This window comes from Diadema antillarum, unplaced genomic scaffold (assembly GCF_040938485.1).
Source record: "Diadema antillarum isolate AM-2024a unplaced genomic scaffold, OU_Dant_1.0 scf00000206, whole genome shotgun sequence".
NCBI lineage: Eukaryota > Metazoa > Echinodermata > Echinoidea > Diadematoida > Diadematidae > Diadema > Diadema antillarum.
Window position 1 is genome coordinate 34,181 of NW_027271095.1, and position 13,105 is coordinate 47,285.

The 13,105-nt window shown below is 38.9% G+C and overlaps 1 protein-coding gene and 1 long non-coding RNA gene across 2 annotated transcripts; both read right to left on the reverse strand.

The window, feature by feature from the left end:
* Positions 1–167: 167 nt before the first annotated feature.
* Positions 168–3,099, reverse strand: LOC139724055 (uncharacterized). The gene is made up of 3 exons (XR_011710406.1): positions 2,834–3,099; positions 788–1,065; positions 168–263 (listed from the first exon to the last, which is right to left on the reverse strand). It is a non-coding gene; the product is annotated as an uncharacterized lncRNA (long non-coding RNA).
* Positions 3,100–6,762: 3,663 nt separating this feature from the next.
* On the reverse strand, positions 6,763–12,883 carry LOC139724056 (protein rolling stone-like). Its single transcript, XM_071635260.1, has 3 exons — positions 12,551–12,883; positions 9,118–9,391; positions 6,763–8,404 (listed from the first exon to the last, which is right to left on the reverse strand). The coding sequence occupies exons 1-3, from the start codon at positions 12,644–12,646 to the stop codon at positions 7,752–7,754; spliced, it is 1,023 nt and encodes a 340-aa protein (XP_071491361.1). The 5' UTR covers positions 12,647–12,883; the 3' UTR covers positions 6,763–7,751.
* Positions 12,884–13,105: the final 222 nt, after the last annotated feature.

A 13,105-nucleotide genomic window follows, 5' to 3' on the forward strand; every position in this document is an offset into this window, starting at 1 on the left:
ATTCAGGGGGTTTCTCACTTCCCCCTCTTCTGGTGGACTGTAGTCGTGCAGTACTGACCATGTAGACGAGCGTCACTAAGGGGGCTACCATGACATTGATGTTAAACAGGACCCATGACAACTTGAGGTACCATGGAGTGAGTGGATCGGGTGCTTGGTTAGAGGTACTTGGTCACTGGCTCGTGTGGAAGGCTTGCCCTCAACCTCTTCAGATTTACCACCATCCGTTGTCTGCATCTCTATGGCGTCGTCATCTGATATGACTGCAATGATTTGTAAGAAGTCACAGACGGTACAAGCAGGCAACAGCTGTAGATATTCAAGATTAAACTCTGACATCTTTCTTTACGTGGAATACTATTTTAGCAATAACTTTAAAGTTTTGAGAAGTACAAAACTCTCTATGCGTATAATTTCTCCAAAAAATTCCTTCTTGTCCTGTTTTTTATGTACACGTAGGCCCTATGCAACCCCTCGTTAACACATTCTGGTTGAATTTCGACATGAAGCTATCAAAATGAATACCACGACTACAGTACTATAAACGTCAGACAAATATGTATTCTAACTTTTGTCTTCTGCGATGAGAGTTTAGAACAAAATCTGTTTACTAATATGTGACCTTGCATATTCAAGTATACAATGTAAATCGAATATGCACTATCTGCTTGTTACTTAAACATTGTAATTAAACTATGAACAGTATGTGAAAGACGAGAATAATGATCTTAACGACATCTTGTCTGGAAATGTGTGCTGTAATCGAATTCCCGTGGTTTTAACCCACCAACAGCATGGTTGTGGAATCCTTCCTCGGCTCGTCCCGAGGATGAGGACCGAGAAGCAGCAGAGGATATACTTGTGCGGTAGCCGTAAACGGCAGTGGAAAGCGCCCCCACAATGCCGTAAAGGGTGAGGATTTGGAAAGATCAGAAGGTGAGGTAGAGCAGCTGGCGTGCTCCCACCAAGGCGGCGCCCAAAGAGACGCTAATGGTGTCGCATACAACCAGGTACAACATGAAGAGGGTAGCGATACACCAAGTATCCAGATTTCGGTATTGGCCACTGCACAGATTTCAGATAGTGTGGATAGTTTGAAAAGAACAACATCGATAGAAAAAACAAAAGTAATAATCAAAGCCGAATTAAGAAAATGTGTATTAACAATAATACGCCCCTCGGCCCCCCCCCCATAAAAAAGAAATTACACTCAGGTTGAAAAAAGAGACAAACAAAAAAAAAACAAAAAAAACAAAAAACTACGAAAAAAAAACACTCCGATCACAAACACGGCTTTCATTTTGCAATATGAAAGCAGGCTCCTTTTGCCAAAGCACTGTGAACTCGTCAGTCATGCAATGTTGTAAGCTTTCGATAATTCGGAGAGAATACATTCAAAATAATATGTCATGAAAATCATTCACCACCTAAGACTCCGGTGTTTGAGCAAAAGAGTCGAATTTAAAGCAATGTGTAAGTCTCCCTATTGTAAATATGTCACAACATACAAGAACACGCATTAAGAAAACTGTTTTAGGTATGAAGAGCAGATATAGCAGAGTCAATTTATTCCATTCCTTGCGCAAAGTTGTTAAAAGAAAGACTATGCTTACATGGCAATACCATTTTGGATGACACCCTTATCTAAATCACAGGAGGAGAAATTTTCAACTCTCATTGTATATCTGCAAAAGTATTCCCTGATCATATCGGCGAATCGGCGACTGCTGGCAGAATGGCAGAAAGGTTTACCAGCGGTTGGCAACCGGTCCTGAGAAATCGGTCGCCGATTGGTTGCCGATGTTCCCTGCTCGGCAACAATTTAAACATTGCTCTCTCTCTCTCCCTCTCAGTCTCAGAAGCACAAGGTTGCTTGGTCATGTGAAGGAGGCTGTCTTCATTGTTATTTGGTTGCGGTCTTCATCATCCCCTACCCTTGCCCTTACAGGCCTACCCTTCGCTGACACTCTCCAAGGCATGTATTTTTTATTGTAAGGATCTCCTAGTGAGGTCCGGAAAGGGTACATGTATGAATATGGAATGCATCAAAGACCTACATTACTTGCCACGTGGACGTAAAGAGTAAGGCAACAAATATAATCGACCACTTGGCAAACGGACAATCTTTCATGATTATTGTTTCCTACCAAATATCTTTATGAAAATTAAGGCCAGAAATCATTGAAGGTCAGTCATAATGAGGCTGGCGACCAGTCGGCAACTGTTGTTGACTTTCTCGCGACTAATCAAAGCACAGGACAAAAAACCCCCACTTTTTGTTGACCAGTTTGGTCATCAACACAATGCAGCATCAAGAACTTCTAACGGACCAAAACCGGTTGCCGTACGCTGACAGCTATCTGCCGATTTCAAGAAACCTTTTTACAACCTATGACATCAAACTGTCGACCAGTGATTCCAGAGGTCGTAGAATGTTCAGCGACTAATCTTCAATTATGTATCATCAGGGCTGAAAGAGCTTAATTTCATGAATTAATGAACAATATCACTTTGCGTGCATTCTACACCTCTTGAAAAAAAAATCAGAACATCTGGAAGCGGTTCTCTGACATGAGTGTGATTGTAAGTTAATCACAGAAAAATAAGTAGGCATACATGAATACGAAGTACAACCATTTGTACATAGTTCTTCATATTTCATCACTCTGTTTGCTATAGTGTCACGTTCTTGGAGCTTTACTAACAATGAGAATATTCATCAGTTGTTGCAGCCGTTCGAAACTTCAGAAGATACTTGATAATTCTTTAGCATGTTTACTTATTGGCACCAATCATCATAATGCTGGTTTATCAAAACTCTCAACCCATTTACCTGTGTACGGGCTAAAGCCCCGGGGTCTTTCAAGTTAAGTCCAAACTTGCACCGCACCATCTTCATGAGCTTGCAATACGTCTCAGAGTCAGCAGTAATATATTATGCCCAACAGTTTCGCAAGTGGTCCAGGTATGACAGGAAAGTGGGCAATACCGCGCGAAACTAACTTGAAACCAAGTTGAAACGACACCAATTGATCTTGACACAGTCTTAAAATGTTCGGCGATGTTGTTGCCAGAAACGTGAGAGATGTTTTCACTCGACTTCAGTACAGCACGCCCGCAATGCCAAATGTCTATCTCCGACAACTATAGATATACATAATTCAAATGTACATGCCATTGCTTCATTGTTATGTCATCGCTTCATTGCTTTCATATTTTGTTACCTGTCAAAGAGTAAACACGACGAAATGTACTTGGAATTCATTTACTTCGTAATGGAAATGGTGGGGTTAAAGGTTAGCATTCGTTGAGCTGGGCAAATACACATAGCTCTCGATCAATTCACAGAAAACAGATTACCGACACTGAAAAGCACTTCGATTCGCTTCTCTGCGCTTAGGATGATATGTGACGATGTTGATGTATTAGTCCACAAACAGAGACATTTACATTTGTAGAAAAAAAAACCGTGCATTTATTCTTGACAATGAGTTCACATACCAAGGCAATATTGTAACTCTCTGAACCATATTTGTTATCACAATGAAGACAAACAAAATACGTGGGTGGCGATTGCATCGTGAAGTTTTTTCCCCTTAGACGAGGCGTCCACTAGGGCGCGGACAAGACGCGGACAAGCCCCGGAATGCAAATTTGGTATTCCGCACTCCTTTGGGAACCTGTCCGCACGTTTCTGAACGTGTCCGCTCACTGTCCTAAACATGTCCGGGCGTTTCCGCAACTTCGGGAGAGAGAAAAATTTCCGCGTCCAAATTTTGATCGAGACCAAAATTTGAACGCGGAAATGAACTTCCTGACACCTTCGGCGACTTGTCCTGACGATGTCCTGAGGATGTCCCGCTTGTCCGGAACCCTTCCGCTCCTTCCGCACACGCTCCGGAAAGAATCCCGCGGTGTGGGGAAGCTTCCCGAATGAAAGCGGAAGACACCAGGAATGTTTTAGGACAGCGCGGAGCCGATGCGGATCTATATATGCAAGTGTCCGGAACCGATGCGGAAATTTTGTGATCCAGACACGAAAATGTCGACACTTTCCGCGAGCGTCATGCCAATGAAACGCAAAATGAGCAAGAAGGGAGGCGAGGCCCCCATGCAAATATCCCCATCACAGGCACACCTTTCGTCTTGTGATGAAGAACAGGTAAATCTAAGGAATTTCCGGTCCCAGAAGGCAAAGAAGAAGGTCGTAGAGACTGTGCCAAAAGCAACCAGAAAGAAGTGAAATCAGCCCCCTAACTTCCTAGTAAGTTTGTTTTGATTTGATCTTTTCAGAAATTATTTTTCATCTGAGTGACTTTCCTGGTTCCTATTACTTACTATAGTACATTTTCCTTCATGTTGTTTTCGTATTTTATTTGCAAACAAACTAGGTTGTCCCATGTGACAGCCCAGCTGATAAATCACAAAAGTAGGTGGAAGTACACTCAGGAAAAAAAAAAGCATATAATTTTTGGCTAAATGTTAATGTATTATATAAACATGAACAAGTTGTTATTCATACGTAAATACTTTCTAATGATGCAACATATTAGAACAAAAGACAAATTCATCACACTAAAAAGCATGAATTCAATTGCAAAGATATACCTGTGGTCTCATTACAATGTAATATCTTTGAAGCCCAAAATAAGAATGAAAGCTAAAGATGATGGAGGAAAATGAAGAATTTTCTGTCACTTCAAAATTCAAGTGAAATGAGAAAAAAAGCAATAAATCATGAACTCGAAAAAGTGTTCAATTTCTGTCTTTCTTTTGTTTTGTTTTTTGCTGAGTGTTATTTAAGTACACATTAAACATCACAAATCATTTCAGAAATGTTCTTTACCTGAATGATTTTTGTAGTTGTTATTACCTAATAATTTTTTCTTCTCTTTTTGTTTTAGTTGCAAATAAACTCGATTGTCCAATTTGACAGCCCAGCTGAACCCCCCCCCCCCAAGTAATTTAAAGTAGGTTAAAAATATTTTCCCATTTTTACACTTCATTGACATTAGGCTAGTAAGCTCTAAACATGAAAAAAAAAATTCTCGGACTTGAAAATGTTCAAAAGTGATCAAAATAAGAGAGGGTTAGAGATGCACAAGGGTAAAAATGAGAGAAAGAAAAACAAATTTAATGATTAGGATCATTTTGTCATGCTCTACAGAAGTATCAGACAAAACATGCATATACTTCACGATGGATAAAGCACAGGTCTAAAAAAAGGGAATAAAGAATATATATATATATATATATATATATATATAAGTAACAAAACTGCAACAAAGTTCATGCTGTATTCACCAACGGTTTATTTCTTGTGAAGAAATAAATCGTTGGTGAATACAGCATGAACATTGTTGCAGTTTTGTTACTTATCTTTTTATCTTGCCTACACGTGGACTACCTTATCAACATGATTATATATACATATACATATGATTATACATTTACATTTTTATGTATATCATATATATCTATATAATTATATGGTTCAAAAAGTTTGCGAATATCATCCATGTGACTGTAGGCAGAGAAAAAATTGTTCTCCCAGATGAGACAAATAAAAAAAAAAAAAATGAGTCGTCAGCCGACATCCAGACAATCCTATTCTTCGACTTTTTGTGGTCACATTTATCAAATATTGACCAATCATATTAATATAATATCAGCCGCTACTGCGGAAGCACAACAAGGAGCATCAATGACGGCTAGCAGTCAAATGAGGAAAAGTCAAAGTCAGCGCCAAATTTATACCTTTCCATTTTCCTGGTATTGTCCGCAGTTTGTCCGCATGTCTAACTTGTGTTGTCCGGAAGGCATCCTGATTGTCCGCGTTCATTCCTGGTGTAATCCTAGATGTTTCCGCGCTGCCCGGCTACGATTAGCATATTCCGAGGTATTTCGCGCTCTTCCGGAGTGATTCCTAGGAATGTCCGCAGTCAGTCCGCGGACAGTCCTAGGAATGTCCCAGGACAAGCCGATTCACAAAGTTATTCCGCGTTTGTCACGGACAGGATGCCGAAATAACAAAATTTGCTTCCGCAACCCTTCCGGGGCTTGTCCGCGCCCAAGTGGACGTCCGCCGTAAGGGGGAATGCTAGGAAACCTTATACAGCTTGCTATTGTCTTGTCTTCTTCTTTTGCCAGCAAGTTACCTGTTTTACCTTGAGGACTGCCTCAGCTTATAACTAGCTCACTGACACTGTGATGAACTGAAATTGAAACCTGTCGTCGATCTTCATATAACAATCTGAAACAAGAATTAAACTGGACAAATTGAGGTTTACGACATTTGGTCTTTTTTATTGTCTGTGCACAAAGTTACGTATTATAATAAAGAAATTATCATAAACCGAGATGCATGCATAAGATAGAAACATTGAACAAAACGTGGAATAATAAGCTATGGAATATACTGTATTAGAATAGTACATACACGGCCCGTTCAGGGCACTAAGGTCTTTAAAATGAAATTCAGTGGTCAGAAAGAAGCTGACACATGACAATCTAGTTTGAATCTTAAGTGCCCTATCGGGCCACTGAAAGATAACCTTTTTGGAAATTTGGTGGCCCGACACAAATTTTCAGTGGCCCTGGGCCACCGGGCCACCGCTAATGTCGAGCCCTGTTGTGAATATTAATGATAATAAAGATATATTTACATATGCATGTATATATATATATATATATATATATATATATATATATATATATGTATTATATATATATACACATGCATGTGTATATGTGCGGGTCTACATAATATAATATGACTTTGACATGTTAGTTGTTGAATATGCAATAAAGGAATATACATGCATTTATGTTTATATCTTGTTTAACCTGGACCATATTGCAAATTTTGCAAGACTCACACTGTCATACGTGTCTTTATGCTTCCATTAATTAGGACTCTGGCCAAACTCATTTCCTGAAATCGAATATACTCATGTAAACAGTTATGAATTCATAAAGAATAGGGCCTATCACAATACTGAACTATAACACTACTGTAATTATTTCTCTAACTTCTTGAATTAAACGGTACAACTTTGTTTGTTTTGAGAGAGGATAATTATGATTGCCAATGCAACGTAATATCTTTATACCAACAAGAAAGTCGGGCCTACATATCATGTCACAAGTATTTGTCAGTCAACAATTCTCACTGGTAATCTGACTATACTCGAGTTCATAATTATATATCTAATCTTACCTTACATTCGTGACCATGAAACATAAACTACCATTGCTTGCGATGTTATTGTATGAAGTGTGCTCTTAGAAATGTTAAGAGATCTGAACAAAGTACTATAGGTTGTTGAATATCACCTGTACATAGTGTATCTCAGCTTTCTTCAACTAATGAATCAAAACATTTTGCCTTCTCGCCTCCTCGGAGCTAAGAGAGTTCAAGATTGCGAAATCTCGGATCTTGCCTTCTTGCCTTCTTGGACTCATGATGTTCAAGTGACGAGATCTCACAATCTCGACTTCCCGGACCAGCGAAGATCAGACAATGAGATCTCGGACTACGGCTTCTCGTCTTTTCGGAATGAAAAAGGTCGAGAAGGCGATGAATTACTCCGTGTTCTCATCGGTGGCACTTGTAAGCTTCTTGAGCTTCTGTTTTTACTGGACATATATTCTAAGTATGGTCACGTTACACTTGGGACTTTCACGACACACGATGACACGACACTAACGATGTTACCCTATTGTTACCAGAATTTTTTTTTTTACTCTCTCTACACGGTACTCGTAATGTCCACAGCTTTGGCACTTTGATTCCTGTTGCATTTCATTGATATGTATACTCTCAATCTGAAAAGTGCGTATACTATACACTGGATTACTCCTATCGCCAGGGCAATTGCCAGAACATAGGCGCAGGTAAGCCCTGGTATTTCTCCCCAGTCCAGGATAGGATAGATTGCTGTTCCTCCCCAGGAATTTACTCCTCCCGCTGCCCAATAAATGACTGTGAATACGATATAGACGAAACCGTAGGCAAGCCCATAGATCCAGTGGACGATCCTTATGGGATGAGCGGAGACAAACAGGTCTAAAATGATGAGGATACCATTCATGGCGTGCACATTGACGTTGAGTCCGACATTCAGCGGGTTTCTCACTTCCCCCTCTTCTGGTGGACTGTAGTCGTGCAGCACTGACCAGTAGACGACCGTCACCAAGGGGGCTACCATGACATTGATATTGAATAGGGCCCATGATAACTTGAGGTACCAGGGAGTGAGTGGATCGGGAGCTTGTTTGGGGGTACCTTGGTTACTGGCTCGTCCGGAGGGCTTGCCTTCAATCTCTTTACCATTTTCATCAACATCCATGGATCCGCCTTCCTGCCTAGATGCCATCTTGATGACGTCGTCATCTGATGATACTGCGACACAGTACGAGTCGAAACGAAAAAAAAGCAACAACATGAAGCTATGAAGCTATTCAATACTCTATCATCTATCAAGGATATAATTATCGTACTTTCTAATACAATACTTCATATAGACAAGCATTCAAAAAGTTTCTGACGTGGCATTGGGTTGGTTCCTTTTTCACTTCTGTCAGTTCATGCCAACGTAAATAGATTGTGCATAATCAAGGAGGTATACCTCTTGGGCATAATCATGCGTTTTTGTTGTGTGTGTGTGTGTGTTTTTTTTCAGAACTAGTTCGTTGCGTCAGTCGTAATACTGTTGTCATTTTGTATCTGCATGTAAACGCTTATTACTGAGCAGTACCAACCAAAACCTGGCTGAATTATGTCAATAGACCGATAACATACTCATTTTTATAAGTATTGAATGCAGGGGATGTAGGCCCGACAGGTGGATAGAACATAGCTTTCTAGGTTCTGTGTGACAGTCGTAAGAGAATCTTTAGATGACATCAGCCGTCCCGACTCATTAAAAAAAAAAAGATGAATATGAAATACAGGACTGGAAAAAGAAAAAAAAACCCGTCTGTTTGCAGTGCACTACTCACTCTTCTTTTGAGAAGTAGAATACCATGAAGTGTTTGATTTTACTTTTATTTTGCTTTTACTTTGCTCTTATTTTGTTTGGGCTGTCCATGAGCAGTGGAAAGAATCCAACCCACCAAATGCGTCGTTCTGGATTCCCTCCTTTCCTCGTGTCGAAGATTGCCGAGGAAGAACAAGTGAGCTTTGTGGTCTGTAGCAGTAGACGGCGGAGGAAAGAGCCCCCACGATCCCGTAAAGGGTGAGGACATGAAAAGACCAGTTGGTGAGGTAGAGCAGCTGGCGGGCACCGAGAGTGGCTGTGCCCGAACAAACATTCAGGGTGTCCCATACGACCAGGTACATCATGAAGAGGGATCGGTAGACAATGTAGGCGTATGTCGGTATTGGCCACTGGATTGTTTAGATAAAAAAAAAAACACAGAGAGAATAAGGACTTTGAATTTGTTTACAGAAAATTTCATTTCAACGGCTGCATAAGTAATAACCATGTGGAGGCGCACACATTCTCAATTATACTCACATTATGATGTGTACACACACCCACACGCACACACGCACACACACACACACACACACACACACACAACGGACTTAAACACAAAATGATAATTCTTTAAACATAAGGAAAGCGAGTAGAAACGCTTTCTATGTATTCATTCCTGCTGAAAATTGATGATGGAAATTCTGCATTGCCATGCGGTAGAACGACATCATTTTTTGATTTATTAGTTTACAATGTATTCGACTGAAGTCTCGTACTAGCTGCCACCGTGACAGGAACACTCTTGTTGTCAACCTGGAATTAATTCAAAACATGATTTTGTAATCGGATAAAAAAATATAAAAAAGACAACCTTATATAAAATTGTTGGATATGTCGAAGATTACCTGTCGAAAATCTTCTTTTTCAAATGTTTTGTGGACCATCTATGACATATCATATTCCTATTTTGATACACCCTTCACCCGCGTGAACACACACACACACACACACACAAACATAATAAATATGTATATATATATATATATATATATATATATATATATATATACATACATACATATATATATATATATATATATAGGGTTCTATGTAGGCATACATATATATATATAGAGAAAAAAAACAGAGAGGGAAAGAGAAGAGAGTTCCCTCTGAACAAAAATCATTTTCGCTCAAATCGAAGTGGTCGTTTCTTTCTATCTTAATGGATATCTTTATTTCAAACATCTCCACTCTCAGAAACTTTAGCGAAGTATGCGTTTCCCGTAAAATTGCTTGACTGATTAATATTCAAGGTTTGATACACTCGTACCATTACAACAGAATCGTGCTGCACAAGAAAATCACCCAATTTACGAGACACAATTTCAATAGGCTTGTCGTCGTGGACGTAGTTTGCTAAGGAGGTTTGGGCAAATAGACTGATCAAGGTTCGTGCCTGTGTATTACCCGTTTTATGTGTGCAAAGTTGAGCATAATAGTATCGGACATTACCACAGCTTTGTGCAAATACTCTCATTTAAGGTAGTGATCAATATAATGACTTCAAGGCTACAGTTTTATAATGATGGGAGAGACATCATTTATTTTCATAGAGTCATGGCTTACGTCATGGCGATAGGACTAAAAACCCATTGACTCAGAGTATTGCTGTATTGTCACAACCAGGATCAATGGGCAAAAAAAAATTGATTCGTATCTTATTTTCCTCTGCTATTGTAAAGAGTAAGCGTTATTTCATTAGCATGGTTACTACGTATGTTAGTATTCATACTCATGCGTTGAACTGGTGCCAAGTTAGTAATAACATTACGGACAAATTATATCTAGAGTCGGGTTTGTGCTACTTTGTTTTTACCAGAATCAACCTGTCATTGGGGTAATTTTCGGCTACCTGAATGTGGTAGCAATCAGTGTGAAATCGAAGCCAGCGCAAAACTAGGAAGAACAGATTAATTTCCTTGATACTTCTGAATTGGGCATTACCCATTTTTTAAATGTACTTGTATTTATATCATATTGCATTTATATAATGTACAGATTTTAAACATACATTTTCATCGAAACTACCCCTCTCAATCTGACGTTTATGATTACGACGTCGATCGTGATTATCTATCAAGTTATACTTTTTTTTAACAGACGTCAAGACAGGAGAGTAAAAAAAAAGTAACCCCCCCCCCCCCAAAAAAAAAAAAACATATATAGGGCCTACAAAGAATATTTTCATTTCAAATTGATCCTCAGCCATCTGAAGCGTATCATTTCTTTTAGCAAACACAGTCTTACCTCCCTGATTTGATTTATTCACAAAGTGCATACATTTATACGTTGTATACAAATGTATGAATAGTTTGTACATCATGAGGATTGAATATTTTCTTAAAAACCCATAGATAGCCATGCAAAACATGCTATCTATAAGAAAAGAAGAACATTCCTTAATTTCTGGAAGTTCTGGTACAAAATCATCTAAACATAAACATTGTTCTACATAGAAGATGGCATTCATAATACTCATTACCATTAGTATATCTTTTTTTTAATTGAAAAGGAGCTTTGAAAGTTCTATTCGCGGAAAGACTTGGGGGGGGGGGAGGGGGTAATATGGCTTTGACTTTTTATTGCTTTGAATTTCAAAAGCTATGTAAAGCTATTATTAAAGGCTAACTTGAGAGTGTTGATTATAACATGTGGAAGATTCTTACGGTGATATAAATGCATGCGCGTGCCCAAGATGTTACAATTAAGGCATGCCATTATGTAAAAATATGGTCTCTGATCAGTTGCTATATATCATCTCACATACATTTAGGAGAATAAAAGATTTGAAAAATATGCCATTTCCTTAAAAGAACATGACAGAAACATATTCTAATAGTTAATCATATAATTAATTTCCTGTCCTAAAAACATTTACACATGAACATGATTATACGCAATACACGGTGCTGTATATGCATTCTTGAAAAACGCGTTTTTATGCTCGTATATAGTCAACCTTGGCTATACAAAATATTTCTATCTACGTGGATTTCGATTTATGCAATATATAGAATTTTCACATGTTTTACATAATTGGCGTATACACATTTTTTCTTCGAACTTTAATTTTACGACTTGTGCGAGGTCGATTCAGGTGAGATTGAATGTGTGTACTGACACTTTGTACTCGACTGCTACAATGAAAAAAAAAAAAGATGTTTGTATAATGTTGGTAAAATACATCAGTATCCAAGATCAAAGAAGCTTGTTCTATATTCGATCAAAATCAGTCATGTTATTTTCCGATGGTCATCTCAATTTAGTAACAGGTTAGAATTAAAGCAGTGTTAACAAACATACGATATGGGCCAACATACAATATATCGTTTTGTCTCCAACATTGTTGCGCTCGAAAAGTCAGTTTTCTCGCATTTTTAAAGCGTGCTGCTCCCCATGCAGCAAGTGAAATGGTCGCGCTCAGTTTGACACACGGTGTATGAATATTCTTGTTCTCAAAGATCTTTATGAATCAAATTATAATCGGATATGTGAGAGATTACCTGTGATCGTGCCAGTGCTCCTGGGTCTTTCCAATTGAGCCCAAAATCGCTCCGTTTCACCGGGATGCGCTGACAACACGTTTTAGATTCCACCATATTTAATTTATTATTTTTTTTACTTGTTAAGATAATCTCGCAAGACGACGAAATATTACAAACAGATGTGTAAAAATGTGGAAAGTAAGACAACGTTGCGTCAACTCTGCTTCATGTGAAAATCAGGCGTTCGTGTATCCGTCGACCTTTGAATACAACTCGAAAGATTCGAGGCGACCAAACATAGGTAACACATTACATGATGATGACGACAGTGTTTGCAAGGCTGTGCGTGGTCAATCCCGTGCAGGGGAGAATTCTTGGTTTGTCACGGCAGAGGAACAATAGAGGCGGAGGTTGACGCAGCAATCCGAAGTTGGTAAACACACCACACTTCCAACACCCATAAAACAAATTAACGAGGTTAACTGATGTTTACATGTCGTATACTGTAGTTCATCCGTTAGTGCGCATAAAATAGATAAATAAATAGAGAATGTAGCAGCAGAAGTGTGATTT

Coding starts and splice junctions, on each gene's coding strand:
- LOC139724056 (XM_071635260.1), bottom strand. CDS start 12,646: ATGGTGGAATCTAAAACGTGTTGTCAGCGCATCCCGGTGAAACGGAGC. Junction 9,392..12,550: donor GAGCACTGGCACGATCACAG/GTAATCTCTCAC, acceptor TAAACAATCCAG/TGGCCAATACCGACATACGC. Junction 8,405..9,117: donor AATCCAGAACGACGCATTTG/GTGGGTTGGATT, acceptor ACTGTGTCGCAG/TATCATCAGATGACGACGTC.